This window comes from Narcine bancroftii, chromosome 6 (genome assembly GCF_036971445.1).
Source record: "Narcine bancroftii isolate sNarBan1 chromosome 6, sNarBan1.hap1, whole genome shotgun sequence".
Lineage (NCBI taxonomy): Eukaryota > Metazoa > Chordata > Chondrichthyes > Torpediniformes > Narcinidae > Narcine > Narcine bancroftii.
The window spans coordinates 193723914-193751425 of record NC_091474.1 but is presented as its reverse complement, the minus strand read 5'-3'; the positions used below and the strand labels follow the sequence as shown (position 1 = coordinate 193751425).

At 42.5% G+C, this 27512-nt stretch overlaps 1 protein-coding gene across 1 annotated transcript; it reads right to left on the bottom strand.

Moving 5' to 3' along the window:
• Positions 1-5729: 5729 nt before the first annotated feature.
• On the bottom strand, positions 5730-9637 carry LOC138737703 (4-galactosyl-N-acetylglucosaminide 3-alpha-L-fucosyltransferase 9-like). Its single transcript, XM_069888300.1, has 2 exons — positions 9574-9637; positions 5730-6903 (listed from the first exon to the last, which is right to left on the bottom strand). Exon 2 carries the CDS (start codon positions 6893-6895, stop codon positions 5849-5851), a length of 1047 nt encoding a protein of 348 aa, XP_069744401.1. The 5' UTR covers positions 6896-6903; positions 9574-9637; the 3' UTR covers positions 5730-5848.
• Positions 9638-27512: the final 17875 nt, after the last annotated feature.

Below are 27512 nucleotides of genomic sequence, written 5' to 3'. Positions count from 1 at the left end.
TATTCTAAGAAATATTAACTAAAACTTGTCTCAGTTGGTAGATATTTAGTGCATTCCTGCTGGCTCTGAATAATGTTCAGTCTCTTGGTTTTTCTTTGCTGTTGTACTCTGTCCATTGCAACAGAAAAGAAGAGACTGGGTGCAGATTGGGGGAAATTACTTGTTGAGCACCTTTGCTCATCTACTACAACAGCAAGGACCTCCCAGTGGTGAACCACTTCATTTCCACATCCCATTGCCATAATGACATGTCCAAGTATAGCTTCAGATATTGCCAGGTTGAGGCCATTTGCAAATTAGAGTAATATTCTGTCTTGGCTGTCTCCAACCACAGCACCAATATCAACCTACAATTTCCAATAAACCCCTACTTCTGGTCTCACTTTTCCTCATCCCTTGCACAGACCTTCCTATTTGCAGCTTGTCACTCCCTTCCTTGCTTTCAGAGAGTATCTATCTCAGCCCTCTGCCCCCTACCACTATCACCTCTCAGTTCCTTTCTCTTCTTCCCCTCTACCTTTTGGGTGCTCCTCTCCACACTGAACCCCCATCTTATTCGGCATTATCCACCAAGGCAGCTACTGTCAGAGGTGGAGCAAAGTCGTACATCTTCCTGCTTAAACAGTTGAGCACTGAAACCAGTTTGAAAGGGGGATGGTTGATGATGTTCCTCCATATGCCATTTGGCTTCAAATTCAGCACAGACTTTCCAAAGACTAATGGACTCAGTGGGGCACAACCTGGATTTCATTTTTATCTAGTTAAATGACATCCTTATCACCAGTGGTTCACTATAGGAGCACGTAACACACCTGCAGATGTTCTGCCATTGAGTGAGTGACTACAGCCTTGCCATCAATGCAGCAAAATGTCAGTTTGGCCTGACGGCCATCAATTTCCTTGGGCACTACATCGATCAACACTAGGTAGTCACTCTTCCATCAAAGGTTGAGGCCATTTGTAAGTTCGCCAAGCCAACTACGGTCAAATGTTTGCAGGAGTTCAATGGGATGGTCAACTTTAACATTGGCTCATGCCATCAGATGCCAGAATCATGCGACCTCTTTCAAGCTGCTGTCTGATCAGACCAAAAAGCTCAGCTGGGATGTGGAGTCTACGGCAGCTTTTAACCAGCCCAAAGATGCTCTGACCAATGCCACCCTTCTAGTGTATCTGTGTGTTGATGTGCCAACTATCCTCAGTTGAAGCATCCAACATGGCCATTGGTGGTGTTCTGGAGCAGCTGATTGATGGACATTGGAGACCACTCACTTCCTTCAGCAGACACAAGGGGCCTGAGGCAGAAGTATAGTGTATTCAACAGAGAGTTGCTAGCCCTCCACCTTGTTGTAAACCATTTCCACTATTTTCTCAAGAACAGGATTTCGATCTTCACCGATCACAAACCCTTCACTTTTGCCTTCGCCTAGGTGTTGACCTATAGCTATCAAGCACATTTCCGGCAAGAACAACTTCATGGCTGATGCTCTGGCCTCTGTGCCCTCCCGGGCCTCTGTGCCCTCCCGGGCCTCTGTGCCCTCCCGGGCCTCTGTGCCCTCCCGGGCCTCTGTGCCCTCCCGGGCCTCTGTGCCCTCCCGGGCCTCTGTGCCCTCCCGGGCCTCTGTGCCCTCCCGGGCCTCTGTGCCCTCCCGGGCCTCTGTGCCCTCCCGGGCCTCTGTGCCCTCCCGGGCCTCTGTGCCCTCCCGGGCCTCTGTGCCCTCCCGGGCCTCTGTGCCCTCCCGGGCCTCTGTGCCCTCCCGGGCCTCTGTGCCCTCCCGGGCCTCTGTGCCCTCCCGGGCCTCTGTGCCCTCCCGGGCCTCTGTGCCCTCCCGGGCCTCTGTGCCCTCCCGGGCCTCTGTGCCCTCCCGGGCCTCTGTGCCCTCCCGGGCCTCTGTGCCCTCCCGGGCCTCTGTGCCCTCCCGGGCCTCTGTGCCCTCCCGGGCCTCTGTGCCCTCCCGGGCCTCTGTGCCCTCCCGGGCCTCTGTGCCCTCCCGGGCCTCTGTGCCCTCCCGGGCCTCTGTGCCCTCCCGGGCCTCTGTGCCCTCCCGGGCCTCTGTGCCCTCCCGGGCCTCTGTGCCCTCCCGGGCCTCTGTGCCCTCCCGGGCCTCTGTGCCCTCCCGGGCCTCTGTGCCCTCCCGGGCCTCTGTGCCCTCCCGGGCCTCTGTGCCCTCCCGGGCCTCTGTGCCCTCCCGGGCCTCTGTGCCCTCCCGGGCCTCTGTGCCCTCCCGGGCCTCTGTGCCCTCCCGGGCCTCTGTGCCCTCCCGGGCCTCTGTGCCCTCCCGGGCCTCTGTGCCCTCCCGGGCCTCTGTGCCCTCCCGGGCCTCTGTGCCCTCCCGGGCCTCTGTGCCCTCCCGGGCCTCTGTGCCCTCCCGGGCCTCTGTGCCCTCCCGGGCCTCTGTGCCCTCCCGGGCCTCTGTGCCCTCCCGGGCCTCTGTGCCCTCCCGGGCCTCTGTGCCCTCCCGGGCCTCTGTGCCCTCCCGGGCCTCTGTGCCCTCCCGGGCCTCTGTGCCCTCCCGGGCCTCTGTGCCCTCCCGGGCCTCTGTGCCCTCCCGGGCCTCTGTGCCCTCCCGGGCCTCTGTGCCCTCCCGGGCCTCTGTGCCCTCCCGGGCCTCTGTGCCCTCGCAGTGGCCCAGCGGCAGGATGGTGAGATACCTGCCTACTGCACTACAGTCTCAGGGCTACAGTTGGAATACGTGCATTTTGGGCCATTCAAAGCAACACTTCTTTGTTATATGTCCACTGGATGACATAGGCCCATCGTTCCTGCTGCGTGGAGGCTTCACGACTTTGACACACTACATGGGTTGGCCCACCCATCCGTCTGGGTAACAACTCAACTGGTCGCGGACACATTTGTCTGGCATGGTCTGCATAAACAGATCGGCCACTGGGCCAGCACTGTCAGACATCCAAGGTGAAAGCCCCTCTTCAATCGTTCCTGCTGACACATGGATGATTTAACCATGACTGCACGGACATTGTTGGGCTGCTGCCAGTTTCCAGAGGCACCACATGCTTGTTCATAATGGTGGACAGGTTCACTAAATGGCTGGAAGCAGTCCTGCTCTTCAATGTTTCCATGATATCCTGTGCCAGGGCCCTCATTGCCAGCTGGATAGCCTGTTTCAGCCTTCCTTCAAATGTCACATCATATAAGGGGACACTGTTCATGTCAGGCATATGGGCAGTGCTTGCACAGCTCTGAGGGACACCATGGCCTACCACCCACAGTCTAATGGCCTGGTGGGAAGATTCCATCAGCATTTGAAGACTGCCCTCATAGCGCAGCTCTGAGGCCTGGATTGGGTGGATGAGCAGGCTTAGGTGCTCCTTGGCATCTACGTAACACTGAAGGAGGATTTGACCATGTCCTCCTCTGAGCCCATTGATGATGCCCCACTGACCATCCTGAGAGAGCAACTTGTGGCCAGGAGTAAACACCTATGGTACTGGTAATGCAACTTCGTGAGAAGGTGTGCACTTTGGCCCCTGTCCCAACCTCATGCTACAGTCCAGCTCTGTCCTATGTCCTGAAGGATCTCAAAGACTGTGGGTACCTCTTCATAAGGAGAGGTGTGCACAGGATGCCCCTTTAGTGCCCATACGAGGGATGTACAAGGTGTTACGACACAATGGGACCACACACCTTTTGGACATTTGGGGCAGGCAGGAAATGTCCATGGTCGACCTCCTCAAACCGCCACATCTTGACCTCGACCAACCAGTAACTATTCCAGCCCCACGGCGGAAAGGTTGGTCTCCCAAATGTATGAACTCTTTACAGACTGTAGACTTGGCATCTCTAAACACTGGACTGGGGGTGGGGGGGGGGTGCAGGGGGAATCGTGTAGTGAGCTGCACTGATCTGCAAGTGAACTACATCACTGAGGTGCAGGCTTACACTGGGTTTACATCACAATGGTTCCGTTGGGATGGGGGGGCGTAAACGATCATGGGAGTCATGCTGATAAGCTCTTGGAGAGTTTCAATAAACTCGTTTCGTTTAACTCACTCACAGCTTCCGTGTATTTTTTTAATTTCGTTCACTGCACAGCACACAGTCCTTGATTTATACTCTTCCTAGTTTTAAAGTTTAGGCTTTAACTAATTATATTAGCATCTTCCAGCCATCTTTGCTGATCTATCTATACAATTAAGCCGCACAATTAAGATACCTATCAGATTTTTACCAAACAAGGGAAAAGCCAGATTGGACTAGATTAGAACTAGATAAAATAGGGGAAAAGATACCTGAACACATATTATATAAATGGGATGAAAAATTGGTACAACGTAGGAGTTCTCCAGTATTACATCATCTACTCAATATTTGGAAGAAGATCCATGTAGAAAGGAATAAAACAAATTACCAATTACCAAAACTAATAATGACGCAAAATCAGTTACTCCCTTTTACAATAGATAACCTTTCCTTTAAAGAATGGGAGAAAAAAGGGATCAAAAGAATAGAAAATTGTTTTTCAGGAAATAGATTATTATCCTTTGAACAAATGAAAGATAAATACAATATAACTCAAGATACAATGCTGGCATATTACCAATTGAGATCCTACTTGAAGGACAAATCAGGAAGCAGTCTGAGGTTACCAGAGGGAAGTAACTTTGACTATGTGATTACAGATACAATGATAATCAAAAGATTTATAACAAATATGTATATTAAACTGCAAGAAAAGGAGAATGAGGAAACAAATGGTAAAACTAAACAAAAATGGGAACAAGATTTAAATATAAAGATAAAAAAGGAAACATGGGTGAAGTTATGTTCTGGGACGATGAGAAATACAATAAATACAAGGTTACGTATGATACAATATAACTGGATACACAGGCTATATATTACACCTCAAAAGTTAAATAAATGGGACTCAACAGTATCTGACAGATGTTTTCGTTGTAAAAAATAAATGAGAACAACAATTCATGCAATCTGGACATGTGAGAAAGTAGAAAAATTTTGGGAAGATCTAAACCAGATACTAAATAAAATTACAGAAAACAATATACCAAAAAATCCAGAGATCTTCCTCCTAAGTAACATAAAAAATAAAATATTTTGAATTGATTTGGATGGTGCACAAAAAAGATTTGTTAAGATAGCTCTAGCCGTAGCAAAAAAATGTATTATGTCAACCTGGAAATTGGAAGATAATTTGAAAATACAATAATGGTATATAGAAATGAATAAATGTATTCCATTTGAAAAAATAACATATAGTTTAAGAAATAATATTGAAATATTTGAACAAATATGGGAGCCTTACATGAAACACAATAGAGAAAACCTACCGGGGACATTCACTACCTAAATTAACGAAAGGAGAAGGAAATGAAAAGAATTGACTCAGTGGAATTTCTTGTTTAATTTTATTGAATGACAACATTGTCTGACTGGTTTAATATATCTTAGATTTTGTACTTTAAATGGATGGGGGGGAGGTAGGGAGGGTGGGATGGGAGGAGGGAACGGGGGGAGAAAATGACACTGTATATATTTGAAAAGGAAAATGTATGTATCATGGTCAATGTGGTTTATGGTGTGAAAAATAAAAATTTTTAAAAAAAAGTATGTATTTTAAGTTATTTTGCTACAAATAGCAATGACATCAGATATGATAACCAGTCCCTTTCAATTGCAAATATTCAACTTGAAAGGCTATTGCTAGCTTATTTAAAGTATGTATTTTATTCTGAAACTATTCCACCGCAAAATATTTTCTCAAATAACAAGAAAGTTCACATTTTTGAAAACAAAAAAAAAATTACATTAAGCAAAAGCAATTCCGTTCCATAGGTATTGACATTCACTGCAGACCTACTTCAGGATTTAGTTCCAAAACCATTTTTCCAAACTGGAGATGGATTTATATTCTTTATGTTGCTGAACATTTTCACAGACAGAACAAGCATGTTCGTCCCAGAAACTCGTCATCTTCACTTTATAATATTTTCTCCATTTGAAGTAGTTCATGTATAAATCTTTATTGCCATCCAGCATATGAAGGTAATTGGCCAGTTCTTTAGGTGAGAGAAAGTCATCCACGTGAATGAAGGAATCGGCTGGAATGTAATTTTCATAATTTTCCCTGGATGGGCCCAGGACCACAGGGACACTACCTGCAAGTAGAGCATTGTACAGTTTTTCAGTGATGTAATCTTTATGGATCGAGTTTTCAAATGCCAAGTAGAACTTACAATTTGATATCGTTGGGATCAATTGATCATCACTGAAGCGATGCCAGAGAAATCGACCGTAAATGACAATTTTCATGTATTTGCGGAGCATATTGTAATATTTCACTCTAGTATGTTCTGTGTCCCAATTGCTTATAATCCAACATGTTAGGATATTTTTTCTTGGCAATTTAAAGTCCAATGGAACTTTGCTCTTTGTCAAAGATCCATAAGGCACTTGGATATCTGAATCACGTCGATAAGTTAAGGACAAGTTGAAGAGATGATCAAGACCGTACTTTTTTGGAGTGTAACTGGGTGACTCCAAGTTCATCCAAACCCATTTCTGGAAAGCTGGCCGTGGTAGAAAAGGGAGATTAGCCAAGTCCCTTCTAATGTCCCAATGATGAATGAGGATAGCATGAGATTTGTAATACATTTTCCTATCCACAGTTAAGTAACAGTCTTTGATGTTAAATTTTGAGTTGCAAGAATTGAGTTCAAATGCCTGACCAAAAGGCCACAGCCAAATAAGCACAATAGCTTCATTCTTTGAGGAAAAAATGTTGAGTGTTGTGCGTCCATTTTCCCAGCTGTGTAATGGTTTCATATACAGCAAAAGCAAGATTAAGAAGCAGCTCATAGCGATGATGGAATGTAAAAGAGTTTGCAACCTTCCTTTATTTGGTGCTGTTACCATATTGTGTCCTGTAAAATAAAAATAATTGAGGATCACAGGCATATCTTGTCTTTCGAAGAATAAGATGTTCAACTTCAACAAAAAAGGGGCGGCACAGTTGGCGTGGGTCGGCACAGTTGGCGTCGTGGTTAGTGCAACGCCTTTATGACCCCAGTGATCGGGACTGGGGATTTGAATCCTGTACTGTCTGTAAGGAGTTTGTATGTTCTTCCCATATCTGCGTGGGTTTTCCCCAGGGGCTCGGGTTTCCACCCACCATTCAAAAACGTACTGGGGTGCAGGTCAATCGGGTGTAATTGGGCGGCATAGGCGGCGTGGACCAAAATGGCTTGTTACCATGCTGTATATCTAAATTTAAAAGAATTATTGATTCAGTTTATTCTCAGGATATGGGTATCACAAGCAACACAACCTAATTGTTTTGAGAAAGTGATAGCTAAATACCTCGCTACATGATTTATCAGGGTAGTTGGGGTGATACGCTGCTAATTTAAGTAAGATAATTTTTAAAAAGAACCAGGTAAATTGCATTTATAACCTCAAGAGTGTCTCAAATCCTCAGCAGTCAAAAATGTATTGTTCTAGCATTTAAAATGTTTAGTAAGCTTCCACAAAGATAAGTCTGGTTTCCACCTGTTTACAACTCAACACGTTTCTTTGCTGATGCATTGGTATTCCTCTGTGTGGAACACTAACAATAATAAGCAGGTAAAGTATACTCTGGGTGGTGGATTTCAGTGCCATTATCAAGGATTATTTGGCAACACCATCACTGGCTGAGTAGGCAGAGACCCGATAGACATAGCTGCCAGACTGCATTTGCAACAAATTAACATGATGGATAACTCTACTCGACATTTATAGCCAAGTCTGCAGAAATAACTTATTTAACCCTAAATAACCTAACATTAATCGTTCAGGAGGCTACTGAAGAATTGATTTTATGGCCTTCACATCTAAAAAAATTGATCAAGCTTCATCCCAATGCACCATGAGGAATTAATCATCTGCTGAAGATGATGTCTATGCATAGACACCACAGGATGGAGATTAATTGGACTACAAAATGGCATGTATTTGTCCAACTTTAACAGTCTGTTTCTAGCTCTGAGACCTTTTCTTCTGGTTTCCAACAAGATTTACAAATCAACACAAAAGCAACAACCATAGTTCCACTGATCTTGGTTTTGTTTCCAATGTTCTTCAAAACTATCACTAGCCTATCAGAACACAAAGAAACTTAGAGCATTTCCCTATCAAAATCTTTTTGATGTGATGATTGTCAAACAACAAACATTTGCTGCAACTGTATAGGATATTGGTGAGGTCACACCTGGAACACTCTACGCCACTATCCTTTCCTTACTTGAGAAAGGATATACTGGCTTTGGAGATGGTGCAGATGAGATATTACTTTTAAATAACTGTCACGCTCATCCTCCTGCTGAAGAACGTATGAATGGAAACATTTTTGTATGTTATCTCCCTCCAAACGTGTTATCCAAAATGTTGTATAGACATTATTTCATATTAAAATTTACAAACGTTGATAGCACAAAACTGGAATTTCAGAAGAAATATTCACTCAATGATGCTATTTACAATATTAGTTGTGCTAGGGATTCTGTGAAGCCTGAAACATTAAGGAGATGCTGGCAAAATTTGTGACCACTTGTAATATTTGACGAAAGATCCAATGAGGAAGATGAGTTAAGGGGTTTTCAACTTGTGGGATGAGAGAAAAAAAAAACTTTATGATGAAGTGTGTGAGGTTCATCGACTGCTTGTGGGGAAAAACATACCATTGTCACAAAGTGACCTTGATGAATGGCTTAATGTGGATTAAGATACTCCCATGATTCTCAACAGCTTGTATTATCTCTTCCATATTAAATATGAAAACCATAATACAAGCTGTTGAGAATCATGGAAAATAAAATCAAGCAGAGGAGGAAAGTGATGGAGGTTGAAGAGATTGTAAAAGGGTCTTGTAAAAATATTATTGCAGCTTTTGAAATTGTTATTGCCTTTGCAGAACAGCAACCTTTCTCCACTTCTCAGCATATTATGCAGCTGAACACCATGCAAAACCTGTCATTGCATGAGAGGAGATGGTCCTTCAAACAAGCTGATCTTTGATTGGTATTCAAGAAGGCAGCCCAAAAGGCATCCAGTGCATCTGCTCATACTGATCCACAGCCATCCACACGTTATCTACTAATATTGATGACCTTTTAGTTGATGATCGTGATTTGTATTTTTAATCGTTAATTAAAAAAGGTTTATTACGTTCAAGAAGCAAGTGAAGTTTGCTCAGTGTAAATGGTTAGTACGACACTGTTACAGTGCCAGCGACCAGAGTTCGAATTTAAATTTTGTAAATTCCAGGAATGACCTGATTAAAGTGAACTTTACATAATTAAAGACTACAATGGAATACAGTACCCCATATCAGAAAGACTTGGGATCAGATGTTTTTTGGGCTTTTTCAGATTTTGGAACAATGGAACTAAACAGCACAGTAGCAACCACAGAATATCTGCATTAGCAGTTAAACAGCAATGACAAACAATGGTAGGCTATTTGAGTGTCGCCATGATGCCACAAGTTTCACACTTACACCACTGTTCAGTTTCACCAACAGCTTGAATTTCTGTTCTATGGATAAACATAAATACCTCCTCCTTTTTTCTTATCACAGTGGTGTCTGCAGGTCTCTGTTATGTCCTCGTACCATCGGAGGTCTTAATAAACACTAAGAAGTTTAACAGCACTTTCCTCTACTCACATTAGGTTACTGGTCATGTAGTGATACAATGTCACACTGAGCATGCTCACCACTCAAGTGTGATGTGGCTCTTACAGTCTTGCAAGTGTTCATTCTCCAGCATAAAATAGTCCCAAGTTTCCTCAGTATATAACAGTGAATATACCCAAATTTAGAACAAAAATGTACTATGCACTCCTGAATGAAAGTGCAAAGCCAGGGTTGCAGAAGTCCAGGCAAAGATGGGAGTCAGACTTGGGTGTGGTGATTTCAGAAGGAAGCTGGCCAGATTGATGTAAGGACATGTAGCGTAGATAAATGTCGACTGGAGGAAGAACTAACACTTTCATTAGTTTACAACACAGGTAGGGTTCATGAACAGGCTTCAGAGGGGTTCAGGGGTCAGGTGGGAAACCAGGGTTATATATGGGCTCCCAGGGGAGGAGCCGGGAGGCAGGACCAAACGTAAGTACAAGACACTTCTAGTGAATCCCAGTTCACTACAGGACAGCATGACAGAAAATAAAGTTTTGGAGAGAGGTTTTCTGGTCTAAAAATGCCATTTTTCTGGCAGTATAACAGGTTGAAAACTCTCTGGTTTAATATTGTTTGGCCTGTGACTCCTTATATTTTTCTGTATGTGATCCACAACCAAAACGTTTTGGCCATCTCTGATTTAAACAAAACCATAAAGATCTGATGCAAGGATCGACAACGAGATAGACAACAGACTCGCCAAGGCAAATAGTGCCTTTGGAAGACTACACAAAAGAGTCTGGAAAAACAACCAACTGAAAAACCTCACAAAGATTAGCCGTTGTCATACCCACACTCCTGTTCGGCTCCGAATCATGGGTCCTCTACCGGCATCACCTACGGCTCCTAGAACGCTTCCACCAGCGTTGTCTCCGCTCCATCCTCAACATTCATTGGAGCGACTTCATCCCTAAAATCGAAGTACTCGAGATGGGAGAAGCCGACAGCATTGAGTCCACAGCAACGAGATCCAGCTGCACTGGGTGGGTCACGTCTCCAGAATGGAGGACCATCGCCTTCCCAAGATCGTGTTATATGGCGAGCTCACCACTGGCCACCGTGACAGAGGTGCACCAAAGAAGAGGTACAAGGACTGCCTAAAGAAATCTCTTGGTGCCTGCCACATTGACCACCGCCAGTGGGCTGATATCGTCTCAAACCGTACATCTTGGCGCCTCACAGTTCGCCGGGCAGCAACCTCCTTTGAAGAAGACCGCAGAGCCCACCTCACTGACAAAAGACAAAGGAGGAAAAACCCAACACCCAACCCCAACCAATCAATTTTCCCCTGCAACCGCTGCAACCTTGTCTGCCTGTCCCTCATCGGACTTGTCAGCCACAAACGAGCCTGCAGCTGACGTGGACATTTACCCCCTCCATAAATCTTCGTCCGCGAAGCCAAGCCAAAGAAAGAAGAAAAAGAGAAAGCTAAATATATGAGAAATGCATATATTGTGAAGTAGCTAAATCATTGCCTGTTTTTAAGCAGGAATTATATTAGCCACCACTCTTTGAGGACATTGTTTAGGGTACTTATGAGATATGGGACAAAGAGAAGATGAAGGAAAAGTCCACCCCTGAATTTATCTGGAAATCTTCGAGTTCTGGTAATTCTTATTAATTACTAAAAACTCTGGGTAACCTCCAGAGACTAGCCAGGTATGGTTCTGATTAAAGACCAGCAACTTAAAATGGTAACTGTGTTTCCTATGTAAATATTGTAATCAACACTTCCCTGCATTCCTAGTATTTTCTATTTTGATTTAATTATTACCAATGTGCAAAATATTGCAGGTGCTAAAAATCTAAAACAGAAACAATGTATGGAAATATTCAGTTGGCCAGACAGTATTTATGTAGAGAGAAAAAGAGCCCAATCATTGACCTGATAAATTAACTTTTTACTTCTTTGCTCAAGATCTGCATGGCCTGATGAATATTTCCAGGATTTTCTATTTTCAATCTTATTTAACAGTAAGAGTGTTACCCATGCAATGCTTAAATAGCAAAAGAAACATTCAAATTAAGTTAAATGCATAAAAGTGTTGGAGAAACTCAGATGCCAGAAATGCATGGTGTAGTAAACAGGCAATTTGCTTGAGAGAATTGGTTCCAATTCTGGAGAAACAGAAAGGCAATGTATTGAGACAGGCTCTACTTAAGACAAATCAAATAACTAGTGCATGAAACAAGAAAGTTTGCAGACACTGCAATTGAGAAACTCAGCAGGTCCTGTAACGTCCATAAGGGGCAGAGATATATAACCAATGTTTCAGTGTTTAAGATTTTAAAAGGGACAGACAGAGTAAATGTGGATAGGCTTTTTCAATTAAGAAAGGGGGAGATTCAAACTAGAGGACATGGTTTAAGATTGAAGGGGGAAAATTATAAGGGGAACATGAGGGGAAATTACTTTACGCAGAGGGTGGTGGGGATGTGGAATGAGCTTCCGGCAGACGTGGTCGAGGCGAGATCATTGGTTACATTTAAGGAAAGACGATCGTTACATGGATAGGAGGGCACTAGAGGGGTATGGACTGGTTCCTAGTCAGTGGGACTAGGAGGGTGTGGATTTGCTACGGCATGGACTAGTAGGGCCGAACTGGCCTGTTCTGTGCTGTAAGTGGTTATATGGTTATATGGTTATATGGCCTGTGCTCTTCATCAAAGTATGAGCAAAAACCAGGCAGTATCCTAAATAAAAAAAGGTATGGGTGGAGGGAAGAAGGAGCAGGGTGAACATGGATAGGAGGGCAGGTCTGAAAAGCTGAGAATTGATTGGGGAAGGGGTTGAGCTTGAGGAAAGGGGATAAAGGAAAAGAGAGAGAGAAGGGGGTGAGAAGCTAGTGGAAAGGAGACAGGGAAACAAGAAGGGAGAACCCTCAACCCTCTTTATAATTTTTTTTCCCAAAAAATATACATAACATTTTAAATATACAATATATTAAACCTTTTCTCACAAACACATTTAAAAAAAAATAGTCCCTCCCTCCCACCCCCCCACCCTTCCATACATACAAATCTGTTCCCATCAGAGCTTACATATATTTTAAGTATATAAGAGTGCAGTTGAGGAAATGACGTTTTTGTACATATATATAAAATATTGTGGCGATGCACGATTGCGACAGCAAATTGGCCCCGCTTGTCATGTGCAGTTGGTGGGGCAGCTGTGGTAAGGATGGCATTGTGGGACTATCTCTTCTGGTCCAGAGTGGAAGCGTATGCGTACTTGCGTCTTCGTGACACCAATGCTGGGACATTAGGGGTGGGACCAGAGACTGGCTTAAAGGCTACTGTGTGGAATTCAAAATAAAACAGTTGTGATACCAGAGCTTGCAGCCTGTTTGTCTCTTCGCTGCGCTCGCTCAAAACCTGCGAGTTTCCACATCCTGAAGACTCGATACAATGGAACCAGCAGCTGCAGGCACTGTTGCATTGAAGCTGCAAATGTTTTGGACAAACAGGCCCTGCACTTGGTTTGACAAAGCAGAGGCCCAGTTCCATATCAAACAGATAACCTCTGATTTGACAAGATAATTCTACTTCATCAGCTTGCTTGACCAGGAAGCCACCTCTCAAATTGATGACCTCATCCAGGTTCCGCCAGAGGAAGGTAAACACATGGCTCTGAAAAACTTCCTCATTAGCATGTACGGCCTCTCACGATGTGATAGAGCCGCCAGGCTCCTGCATTTGGATGGCCTAAGCGATAGGACCCTGTCCGCCCTCATGGATGAGATGCTCACACTGGTGGAAGAGAACAAGCCCAGCCTCATGTTTGAGCTGATTCTCCTCGAGCAGATGCCCGAGGACATCAAGCTCCTGTTGGCCGATGTGGACTTCAGCGACCCGTGCAAGGTTGCAGCATGAGCAGATGTTCTCTACCATTCCAAGCACGAAGCCATAGACTCGGTCAGCTGCGTTACATGGCCATCATCAAAGACAACACTAAATCCAGTCCACCACCTAGGCAGGCCCCGCGCCACCAGAGAGCAGAAAGGTCTGATTCCAAATGGTGTTTCTACCACCAACGTTGGGGTGCATCTGCATTCAGGTGCCACCAGCCATGCTTATTCCTGGGAAATGATGGGGCCAGCTGCCGTTAATGGCTGGCTGACTGAACAGCCTTCTCCATGTCTGGGACAGCATCTCAGGCCACAGTTCCTCGTGGACACGGGGCGGAGATAAGTGACATACCCCCTACAGCACTAGAGAAGTGCACAAGACCCCACGGACCGTCCCTGCACGCTGCCACTAACACTGCCATCAGAACCTTGGGAAAAAGATGAATTCCTGTCCATTTCAGTGACTTCATTCAAAAAAAGTAAGGTTGAATGTGGTGGCACATGGTACTGCGAGCATGTCCTCTCTGGGCTGGGCAGGCTGGCCTGTCTTCTGTACCTGTAGCCCCTCCCCATGAGATCCCCTAATAAAGGTTGAGAGCCCTAGACTCCTCCCTCATACGTGCCTTGAACGTGAGCCAGCAGCAGATAGGGACATGCCCGGGTTTTCTGATTAATAAAGCCTTTGACTGCTTGCTTCGTGTCTGCAGGTGGTCATTGATCGCGCTACACACACATATGCTGGAGGAACTCAGCCGACCTTACAGCATCCATGTAAGGTAAAGATATTGTAATGTTTAATGGTGCTATTAGCAGGTCTTTTATTTTGAAACCACTAGAAGTGTGACCAGAGGCTTTTATGTTGAAATATTGGGAAACTGAAACCAGAGTGAGGCTGGCAGCCTATGTGATGCCTGTGTAATGGTGGATGCAGAACCTCACATGCAGACCTTGAAACAATGAATAAACAGTGCTGAAGTTCCCAGAAAACTGTGTAAACCTGGCCTTATTTACAGTAGGCAGAAAGCTACAACGTGGTGTCAGAGTGATAAGGAACCCACTTGGGAAAAAAGGTTGAGAAAATAATGGAAGCCTTCGGTGTTCCTATCCTAAGGTTGGACTGGGAATCACCCAACCTACCTGATGCATGGCAACCATTGAAGCAGCATACCGAGCTCATGTTTGCAGGCCCAATCAGAGGGAGAATGGAGGAGGAGAAATGCAGTTCCTCCTGCTGTGGATCGGGGACAAAGGACGGGACATAAGCAATGCTTGGACAGTGAGTGAGGGCGATGCAAAAGTGCTAAAAACATGACGGATTTTCTGCATACCTCACGCCGAAAGCTAATCCCATATTCGCCAGGTACAAATTCCACGAGAAGAGATGGGAGTGGTGAGTCATTCGAGCATTTCGTGACTGAGCTCAAACTGCTTGTTAAAGACTGCAACAATGCAAATAGTGAAGAAATGGTCAGGGACCATATAGTATTTGCTACCAACTCACCTAGAGTAAGAGAGAAGTTGCTTAGTCAGGGGCCGGAGCTCACGCTGGATAAGGCAATTGATATAGCTCACTCCTATGAGCTAGCGCAGGTGCAGCTCAAAGCCATGGCTAGTGAGAGCAGTGAAGTGCATGCATTGCACCACAAGGCAGGAAAGTCAGGTACAGCAAAAAATGCCAGCAGGGAAAACAAAAGCCTGAAGACATTTAATAAAGCATGTAGTGCGTGCTGAGGACATCACATCAAGCTAGCAGATGCCCAGCAATGGGAAAACAGTGCTTAAAGTGCCAAAAACTCAACCACTTTGCAAGGGCATGTAAATCAAATTCCCATACTTCAAAAAGAAAAGGACACTGTCAAAAAGGGAAATGAATATTTTTGACTCAGAGCTGTTTGTGGACACTGTTGCGTCAGAGAGGGAAGATGAGGATAGTATGTATGCAGACATAGGTCTGGGACAACAGAATTAAAAAAAAAAGACTTTCAAATTGGACTCTGGAGCACAAACAAGTGTGATACCTGGAAAAGACTTTTACAAGCTCATGCCCAGCACACCACTAATGACAAGCGTAAGCTACTTGACTGCAGAGGGCATCCGCTGAAAGTGAACAGCTACTGCAACCTAGTAGGAAGATACAAGAATAAGTCAACCACCCAGAAGTTCTACATCGTAGACTGCAACGACCTACCCATCCTCGGCTACAGAGTGTGTAAAGCCCTGGGACTCCTCAAGGTGGAGTTACCGACACCAGTGAGGAAGAGTGCAATATACTGAATGAGTATGCATATGTTTTCAAAGGCATCGGTGAATTCCAGGGTGAGTGCAGTTTCAGGGTAGACCCTAGCGTAGCACCAGTGGTTTGTCCACCATGGAGAGTACTATTTGCCCTAAGAGAACGCTTATGAACAGAGTTAGACAACATGGAAAGGGATGGCATAATCTGTAAAGTGAATGAGCCTACCCTGTGGGTTAATGCCCTGGTAATGTGTGAAAAGCCAAAAACACACAAGCTCTGAGTATGCCCAGACCCTTTGAACAAAGCAATACTATGACCATACTATCCCCTACCCACACTTGAGGACGTATCATCCAAGATGGTTGGAGCAAAATACTTCAGCATCTTAGATGCAAGATTGGGCTATAGGGCTATCAAACTCAGGGAGGAATTGTCCCTGCTCACTACATTCAACTCCATCTATAGCAGATAGTGCTTTCTCAGACTGCCCTTGGGCATTGCGTCTGCCCAGGAAGAGTTCCAGAGGAGGGTAGACGAAACATATGAGGGCCTCAGTGGAGTGGCTGGCATCGTGGACGACATCATCGTGTTCACAAAGATAAGAGAGGAGCATGACCGTAACCTCAGAGCTATGCTCAGCCAGACCAGAGAGAGAAGGGTGCGGCTAAACCCGGACAAATGTCGCATCTGTGCACCCAAAGTGAACTACTTTGGACATAAACTTACAGCTGATGGCCTGAAATCAGACCCTTTTAAGGTGAAAGCTGTCAGGGACATGCAGCCGCCATAAAATGAGGCAGAGCTGGAGACGATCCTCGGCGTGATGAATTACCGCACCAGATTTGCTCCCAACCTAGCCAAGGTGAGTGCACCACTCAGACACCTGCTAAGACGTGACACAGAGTTCAAATGGTATGCAACCCATGAGAAAGCGTTTCAACAGATAAAGGACACTATCACAGTGGAACTGGGGCCAGTGTTAGCCTATTTCGACCCTGAAAAGGAAGTGACACTCCAAGTGGATGCGTCAAAAAATGGCCTGGGTGCAGCCATCATGCAGGAAGGCAGACCGGTTGCATATGCATCAAAGCTGCTTAATAACATGGAAAAAAACTACGTCCAAATCAAAAAGGAGCTCTATGCAGTCCTATATGGGTGTAAGAGATTCCACGAATACACCTAGAAGCAATGCATAACTGTGGAATCAGACCACAAGCCATTAGAGACAATACTCTGCAAGCCACTAGCCCTCGCACCACCATGTCTACAGCGTGTGATACTCGTGCTGCAGAAATCCAGCATAACACTTATCCACAGACCGGGCAAAGAGATCCTGGTAGCCGACACACTGTCAAGAAAATCCATGGATGATGAGGACGTTTCACTCTCTGAGGCTATGGAGACCCAGGTACACACAGTCATCAGTGCAGCTCCTGTGAGGGAAGACTGGCTAGGTGACATTAAGGCAGCCACAGCCCAGGACGAGCAGCTATCCACCTTCAAGCAGGTTATTCGGTCAGGCTGGCTGGAGAGGAGGAAAAGGTATCACCCACAAATCAACGAGTACTGGACTCACCATGACGAGATCACAGAGACTGATGGAATCCTTCTAAAGGGTGAGAAGATGATTATTCCACAGAAGCTCAGAACAGATATGCTACAGCACATACACAAGGGACATTTCGGAGTGGAGAAAAGCAAACATAGGGCTAGGGACATAATGTTTTGGCCAGGTATGAGTCAACAGATAGAGAAACAGTGATGAAGTGTGACATATGCCAAACACACCACAACACCAACACCAAGGAACCCATGCTCCCACAGATGGTTCCAGGGAACCCATGGCAGGATGTAGCAACAGATCTATTCACCTGGAACTCTGAGAACATCATCATATGTGAGTACCTCAGCTGATACTTTGAAATTGAACGTCTGCACTCCATCACCTCAGCTGCTGTAATCCACAAAATGAAAACAGTGTTTGCTAGACACAGCTTACCAAAATAGATCATTAGCGACAATGGGCCGTGTTACAACTCACGGGAATTTCAACAGTTTGCAGAGTCATGGGGTTTCCAGCATGTCACTTCAAGCCCGCATTATCCCCAGAGCATTGGGCTAGCCGAAAAGACTGTCCAAACCTCAAAGCAGATCCTCACAAAGGCCAGAGAGGTCAAGAAAGACCCATACCTCAGCCTGCTGGAGTATAGGAACACACTGGTCGATGGCCTCAAATCTCCAGCCCAAATCCTGTTGAGCTGCAGGCTGCGCTCCATCTTACCAACAACAACACTACAGTTACAACCTCAGGTAGCCCCTCAGGGAACAGTGCAGGCAAGTAGAGAGAACTGCCAGAAACAGCAGTGTGACCAGTCTGCTCGGCCACTGTCAACACTACACGCCGGACCACACATCCGCTTCCAGCAGGAAGATGGTATGTGAAAACCAGCCACATTCGGGAGTCACGTGATGGAGTAGTGGCCGGTCAGGGAATTCCAGCCCTCTCCGGAAAAGTTTAAAAAAAAACACACAAAACACAAAGGTACAAGATTAAAATTTAAAACAAAGTAAAAATAAAGGGGGAGAAGAAAATGGCAGCGAAGAGAGAAAAGTCGAAAACAACGGGAATAAGAGAAGAAGAAAGAACGTCGGAAGAAGAAGGTGAAGGTCTTACCTGTCCGAGGAGGCCCGCCGCGGAGAGAGAAGCCTGCTCCCTCAGGTCAGTGGAAGTCCCGGGCTCGGGACTACAAAAATGGCTCGCAGAGCTGAGTAAAAGTACGCAACCGTGCATGCGCGAGGAGTCACGCATGCGCGATGCGCATGAAAAAAAACACACTGACGGGAGGGGGGAACAGCTGCGGAGTCGATCTTCACAGCTGAGAGAGACACCTGCAGCACAGCAGCAGGTGCAGAACACAGACAATAACAACAACAAGAAAGAAGAGGGTAAAAAGAAAACAAGGAAACAACAGATGGTCAACCCAGAGGAAGAAGAAGAACAGAAAGAAATGGAAGAAGAGAAAGGCAAGACAATGGATATATCTTTTTATAAAGAATATATGGAATCAGTGAAAGAATGGCAATTACAAGAATTTAATGAGATAAAAAGAAGAATTAAGAATGCAGAAGAAAAAATGAATAAAATAGAAATGGTCATATCAGAGATAGGAAAAAGAGTGGATAATTTGGAAAAACGAGAAATAATCGTAGAAATGGAAGTAGAGGACTTAAAAGAGAAATTAGAAGAATCTAATTAAAAAGTTAAAGAGGCACATGAGCTGTTAGCTCAGAAGATGGATATAATGGAAAACTATAATAGAAGAAATAATATAAAGATAGTGGGCCTTAAGGAAGATGAAGAAGGCAAGAATATGAGAGAATTTATAAAAGATTGGATCCCCAGGGTCCTCGGAAGACCAGAATTACAGGAAGAAATGGAAATAGAGAGGGCACATAGAACATTAGCCCCGAAACCACAACCACAACAAAAACCAAGATCCATTCTAGTAAAATTCCTAAAATATACAACAAGAGAAAATATATTGGAGAAAGCAATGAAGAAAATAAGAGAAGACAAAAAGTCACTGGAATACAAAGGTCAAAAATTTTTTTTCTATCCAGACACAAGTTTTGAACTCCTGAAGAAGAGGAAGGAGTTCAATACAGCAAAAACGATCTTATGGAAAAAAGGATATAAATTTATGTTAAAGTACCCAGCGGTACTTAAAATAGTTATTCCAGGGCAACAAAACAGACTATTTGCAGAACAACTACAAAACAAGCAGAGAGATGAAGACATGTAATGAGAGTAAAAATGACCATGATCTATATGTATGTGTGTATATGGGTATATATAGATGTGTATGTATATGTGTGTATACATGAATGTATCCGTATTTAGAGGAAAATATATAGAGTATAGATAAGAATTAATAAGGGAATGAAAGGGAATAGAGGGAATAAGGAGGGAATTAAAAGAGTGACCTTTGTTACATATGAAAATTGAAATCTTTTCCGGGGGGCGGGGGGGGTGGGGTTGGGTGGGGAGGAGTTACGGTCACTGCAAAATCAGTTGACGTTTGTGAGTGAATTCGCAAATCCAAATGGAGAGGGGAGATGTGGTTGCCCGACAAGGGATAAAGGGCAACTCAGGAGGGGGATGGGAGAATGGCGTTAAAGAAGTTTTAAATAGGAGAATAAGGAAAATGTTTGATGTTTTAGAAATGTTGTCTCATAAAGTGTTCAAAACAAGAAAGCAGAAATGGATAAGAAGGAAAGGTGATGATGGAGAAATGGAAAGGGAAGATAAACAAAGTATGAAATGGCTACGTTGAACTATATGACTTTAAATATTAACGGAATACATAACCAAATCAAAAGGAAGAAACTGCTAAATTTACTGAAAAAAGAAAAAATTGATATAGCATTTGTGCAAGAAACACATTTAACTGAATTGGAGCACAAGAAATTAAAGAGAGATTGGGTAGGACATGTAACAGCAGCGTCGTATAATTCAAAAGCAAGAGGAGTAGCTATATTAATCAGTAAAAATATACCAATTAAAATAGAAGAGGAAATAATAGATCCAGCAGGGAGATATGTAATGATAAAATATCAGATATATTCGGAGTTTTGGAATCTACTCAATGTATATTCACCTAACGAAGAAGATCAAAAGTTTATGCAAGATATTTTTTTGAAGATAGCAGATACGCAAGGGAACATATTAATAGGAGGGGATTTCAACCTTAATTTGGATTCAAATATGGATAAAACTGGGAAAAAAATTAACAGAAAGAACAAAGTAACCAAATGTATAATTAAATCGATGCAAGAAATGCAACTTTTGGATATATGGAGGAAACAACACCCAAAGGAAAAGGAATATTCATATTATTCGGGTAGACATAAAACATACTCAAGAATAGACCTATTTCTGTTATCAGCTCGTATGCAAGATAGAGTAAGAAAAACAGAATATAAAGCTAGAATATTATCGGACCATTCACCCTTGATATTGACAATAGAGTTAGAGGACATCTCTCCAAGAATGTATAGATGGAGATTAAACTCCATGCTACTTAAAAGGCAGGATTTTAGAGAATTCATTGAAAGACAAATTGAAATGTACTTTGAAATAAATACGGAATCAGTGAAAGATAAGTTTATACTATGGGATGCAATGAAAGCGTTCATTAGAGGGCAAATAATAAATTATGTAACCAAGATGAAGGACTATAATCAGGAAACAGAGCAGTTGGAAAGGGAAATAGTAAATATAGAAAAAGAATTAGCAATGAAGGAAGATACAACTAAAAGAAGAGAATTGGCAGATAAAAAAATAAAATATGAAACACTACAAACATATAAGGTGGAGAAGAACATAATGAAGACAAAACAGAAATATTATGAACTAGGGGAAAAAACGCACAAAATTCTAGCATGGCAGCTTAAGACAGAACAAGCTAAGAAAATGGTATTGGCATCAAGGAAAAAAGACAAACAAATCACATATAATCCAACGGAGATCAATGAAAGCTTTAGAGAATTCTATGAACAATTATACCAAACTGAAAACGAAGGGAAAGAAAGCAAAATAGATGAATTTTTAACTAAAATTGAACTACCAAAATTACAAATAGAGGAACAAAATAAATTAACAGAACCATTAGAAATAGCAGAAATACGAGAGATAATAAAAAAACTACCAAATAAGAAAACACCAGGAGAGGATGGATTCCCAATAGAATTCTATAAAACATTTAAAGATTTATTAATTCCTCCCCTCCTGGAAGTAATCAACCAGATTGATAAAACACAAAGCTTACCAGATTCACGTAAAACAGCAATAATTACAGTAATACCAAAGCAAGGGAAAGATCCACTCGCACCAGCATCATATAGACCAATATCATTACTTAACACAGATTATAAGATAATAGCTAAACTATTAGCAAACAGATTAGCAGATTATGTACCTAAAATGGTAAATCTAGACCAAACTGGATTTATTAAAAAAAGACACACAACAGACAATATTTGTAAATTTATTAACTTAATTCATGCAATAGAAGGGAGTAAAGCGCCAACAGTAGCAGTTGCTTTAGACGCAGAGAAGGCCTTTGACAGAGTAGAATGGAATTATTTATTCAAAGTATTGCAAACATTCAGTTTACCAGAGAAGTAGATTAATTGGATTAAAGCATTATATAAGGGGCCATTGGCGAAAGTGACAGTAAATGGATATATATCAAAGCAATTTAACTTAAGCAGGTCAACACGGCAGGGATGCCCACTATCACCCTTATTGTTCGCGTTAGCTATAAAACCACTAGCAGAATTAATAAGAACAGAAAATAATATAAAAGGGATAAAAATAAAAGACAAGGAATATAAAATCAGTTTATTTGCGGATGATGTTATAGTATACTTAACAGAACCAGAACTATCAATAAAAGAATTATATAAGAAATTGAAGGAATATGGAGAAGTGTCGGGTTACAAGATTAACGTAAATAAAAGTGAAGCAATGCCAATAAATAATGCGGATTTCTCAAAATTTAAGAAGGAATCACCATTCAGATGGCAAATGCAAGCAATAAGATACCAAGGTATACAAATAAATAAAAATCTCGGCCATCTATATAAACTCAATTATTATCCACTAATGAAAAAATTACAGGGCGATTTAGAGCATTGGAAAGATTTACCATTAACACTAATAGGAAGGATAAACTGTATTAAAATGAACATTTTCCCAAGGATATTATACCTATTTCAGGCATTGCCAATATACTTGACAGAGAAATTCTTCAAGGAGTTAAAGAAAATAATAAGAAAATTTTTATGGAAAGGGGGGAAACCGAGGATAGCGCTAGATAAATTAACAGAATGGTATAAACAAGGAGGCTTACATCTGCCAAACTTAAAAAATTATTATAGAGCCGCACAATTAAGATACCTATCAGATTTTTACCAAACAAGGGAAAAGCCAGATTGGACTAGATTAGATAAAATAGGGGAAAAGATACCTGAACACATATTATATAAATGGGATGAAAAATTGGTACAACGTAGGAGTTCTCCAGTATTACATCATCTACTCAATATATGGAAGAAGATTCATGTAGAAAGGAATAAAACAAATTACCAATTACCAAAGATAATATTGACGCAAAATCAGTTACTCCCTTTTACAATAGATAACCTTTCCTTTAAAGAATGGGAGAAAAAAGGGATCAAAAGAATAGAAAATTGTTTTTCAGGAAATAGATTATTATCCTTTGAACAAATGAAAGATAAATACAATAAAACTCAAGATACAATGCTGGCATATTACCAATTGAGATCCTACTTGAAGGACAAATCAGGAAGCAGTCTGAGGTTACCAGAGGGAAGTAACTTTGAATATGTGATTACAGATACAATGATAATCAAAAGATTTATAACAAATATGTATATTAAACTGCAAGAAAAGGAGAATGAGGAAACAAATGGTAAAACTAAACAAAAATGGGAACAAGATTTAAATATAAAGATAAAAAAGGAAACATGGGAGAAGTTGTGTTCTGGAACGATGAGAAATACAATAAATACGAGGTTACGTATGATACAATATAACTGGATACACAGGCTATACATTACACCTCAAAAGTTAAATAAATGGGACCCAACAGTATCTGACAGATGTTTTCATTGTAAAAAAGAAATGGGAACAACAATTCATGCAATCTGGACATGTGAGAAAGTAGAAAAATTTTGGGAAGATCTAAACCAGATATTAAATAAAATTACAGAAAACAATATACCAAAAAACCCAGAGATCTTCCTCCTAAGTAACATAAAAAACAAAAAATTTGGACTTGATTTGGATGGTGCAGAAAAAAGATTTGTTAAGATAGCTCTAGCCGTAGCAAAAAAATGTATTATGTCAACCTGGAAATTGGAAGATAATTTGAAAATACAATAATGGTATATAGAAATGAATAAATGTATTCCATTAGAAAAAATAACATATAGTTTAAGAAATAATATTGAAATATTTGAACAAATATGGGAGCCTTACATGAAACACAATAGAGAAAACCTACCGGGGACATTTACCACCTAAATTAATGAAAGGAGAAGGAAATGAAAGGAATTGACTCAGTGGAATTTCTTGTTTATTTTTATTGAATGACAACATTGTTTGATTGGTTTAATGTATCTTAGATTTTGTACTTTAAATGGATGGGGGGGGGAGGTAGGGAGGGTAGGATGGGAGGAGGGAGGGGGAGAAAATGACACTATATATTTGAAAAGGAAAATGTATGTATCATGGTCAATGTGGTTTATGGTGTGAAAAATAAAAAAATTTAAAAAAAAACAGCCACAGTCATCCAAACCGCGGAAACCCCACGAAGCTACCACATCGAAACCAGCGATGGACAGACCTTCAGGTGCAACCGATGGCATCTTCTTGACACCCGAGATGATAAGCCCACACCCGACCTACAGCAGCCAGAGATCAGCGAGGACAACCTGATCACTGGACCAGGTGATGACCTGATCACTGGACAAGACAAACCAGGGGAACAGCAACCTCCCTGATTCAGTGTGTGAACCAGATCACTCTGGGTTTTATTCCCGCACAGGGTATGGTCATGCCATTAAGCCAAGGCAAGTCCTTGACTTATAAATGACTGAAAGGGTGCACGAAGAATGCTGCCCTATGAAAAAATAAAAGCTGTTATGTGACCTGTTGCATTTACCTGCTTTGTGACTTGTATACTACATACTATGTGATTTGTTACACTTACCAATTGGGGAAAAAAAGGGTTTGTAGTGCACAAGAAGATTGTACCAAGACATTTTTGTTGAAGTGAGATGTAATGTTTAATGGTGCTATTAGCAGGTCTTTTATTTTGAAACCACTAGAAGTGTGCCCAGGGGCTTTTATGTTGAAACATTGGGACACTGAAACCAGAGTGAGGTTAGCACTCTATGTGATGCCTTTGTAATGGTGGATGCAGAACCTCATATGCGGAGCGTGAAACAATGAATAAACAGTGCTGAAGCTCCCAGAAAACTGTGTAAACCTGGCCTTATTTACAGTAGGCAGAAAGCTACAACAGATTTAATACTGATGTTTCAGGCCTGAGCCCTTCTTCAAGGAATAAACCTTGAAGAAGGGCTCAAGCCCAAAACGTCAATAATATATCTTTACCTTTTATGGACGCTGCAAGATCGGCTAAGTTCTTACAGCATTTTTATGGGTTTTTACTTGTGGTGGTACACCACCAGCCTACTGCAGGGGCAACTTCTGTAACTGCAGGAGTGTAAGGGGACAGGACAACACCTGGCCGTCTGCCAATCAGTTGGCCTGAATGGATCAAGCCCCACCCGGTCACATGTCAATCACCCTCTGGGCTATCAGCCTGTGCCAGCCTCCTGAGGCCTCACACTGAGTTGCTGCAGCCACAGCCAGCCTGGCTCAGTGGAGGTTTTTGTGGATTAAAGCCTGTTGTTCAGTCTTTACCTTGTGTGTGTCTGATTCTGTCCAACATTGCACCACATTACTACAAACACAGCAGCTGCAGACTTTCAAGTATCACTCAATTTATTGTTAGAGACAATGTTCTAAGGGACCACTTAAAAATGGACAATGGGCAGCAGTTGGCCCATGAACTATAGTTTGATCACCCCAGTTTAAATGTTTTTGTTTAATTGTTCATGCAATTTATGAAAAAAAATATACAAAATTCAATTCATTGTCATTGCAATAATTTGCTTTTGTCTGCTGCAAGGCCGACAGATTCGCCATGGGCAGAAATTGCCCGAAGCGCCTCTTACAGTCAGAGAGAGAGAAGCAAAAGAGAGTCCCCCCAGAGTCTCTGAGTGTCCGTAAATTCACTTAGAGTGCTTTTGCAGCCTCCACAGCCACAAAGAGTCCAGTCCAAACTATTGGCAACCCTAGCTCGAGATCTGAACCTCTGACATAATCAGGAACCCTTCAGCATCCCCTTGCATCCTGGTTCCGATACCTGGTACCCCTTCAGCCAGTTTCGAGCCAGTCTCCAGCAGTCCACAGCACTGGAATGCAGAAATGTAAAGCTGTGTTCCCTTGGAGAAAATTACGTACAACTAAAGGAAAAAATGTAACACTTTCTTGAAAATTTGGCAACCATACCTAAATTCCATAGGAGCACAATTATAGTGTGGACCATCATGGCCTTGCCACCCTACCTTCCCCATCTATCCCTCAATTGATGGGTAGCTCATCTCATCCCAACCAGGAAAAGTCAAGAAAAAGAAATCAGCCTGAACATTGGCCGTCGTGAAGTGACAACCCCATAAACCTCCGATATATGTTTCATACCTTTGTTGTGAACATCCTGAATGTTGTGTGTAACTGTGGTTGGTTAAGTGTTAAATGTGGAGGGTGTAAGGGGGAGAGGGAAGGGGACAGAAAAAGCTTGAAGTCTACAGAAAATCTTGTATAGAATTGTATAGAATTGTATAGAATTGTCAACATTAACATCAATAATATTGATAACTGAGTTTAAGTTTGGAAAATCATAAATAAAATATTAAAAAAAGAATGATGGGCAGATAGCATGGATTTGGGAGACTGATAAATGGAAGAAGATAGAGGATTGAGGGAGGAGGTGGTAGGAAAACATGGAGCTAGGAGAGGATGGTGAAGAGAGCTGCTGAAGGAAGGAGATTGATGAAAATAATATCAGGGAGGGATGGTGGCTTGATCTGAACAGTGGGGGAGGTGATATGGTGAGAGGATTGCTAGGGGAAAAAAACAGTAGCAAAGGGCTGGAATGAAAGAGGTGTTTGGAAGTATCTCCAGTGGCTGCAAGATCCATTGTGTCACACTTGTCTGGTGTTTGGATTGATGCTGTTAATTAAAATATTTGGTATAACTTATTTTGAGCTATTTTGACTACCTATCTGCAATTGTATTTTATACCCTCGTATTTCATGTGTATTAGGAGTGGTCGTTACTGTCATGTGACGGCACTTCTCCCTACCTAGTCAGAGGACACATCAGCTACCAATCAAGCTCCTGTTCCGCCCCACCTATCAGCACACACCTTGATGTTGTCCTATGTTAATGACCTGTCCTACACTCTCCAGCCTGCCTGTACTTGACCTTAGGTCATTTGCTGCCATAATTAGATTAGCCTGCTGACACCTGTTGGAATATAGGGGTTAATCAATCATAGAAAATATGTAGAATATGTGCTTATTCAGTTTGTTGACATGAATCCAGTACTATGTAACAATTTAATATTTACCTCATGGTGAAGGGAAAGAGTAATGTAAGTAAGGGGCAGCCACAGTATGTAGCAAAGTTGGCTGATTACAGTAGGTTTAGAATTGCCTGCTCCCCAAATGCAAAAGGGAGGATATGTATGAAACAATTTAGTAGGAATGTGTAAGGCAAAAAGGAGGTGTTGATGAGCACAAGAGACGATGGGCAGACAAGAACAAAGAGAATCCTGACAGAGACTGTCAGAAACAAAGAGAATGGAAACTAACTCAGTAAGAAAGCTAAGACAGAAGGAGGTGTTGAGTAGAACAGAAGAATATGGCCAGATGAGAACAAAGAAATAATTAGAAATATCTGGGGTATGAATTGATTTCTGATCAAAACAACAGGATATTCTGGCCTTGAGGATTAAGATGGGAGCTCTACACCCCAGATATCTACAGAGCAGGAAATTACTTGTGATAAAT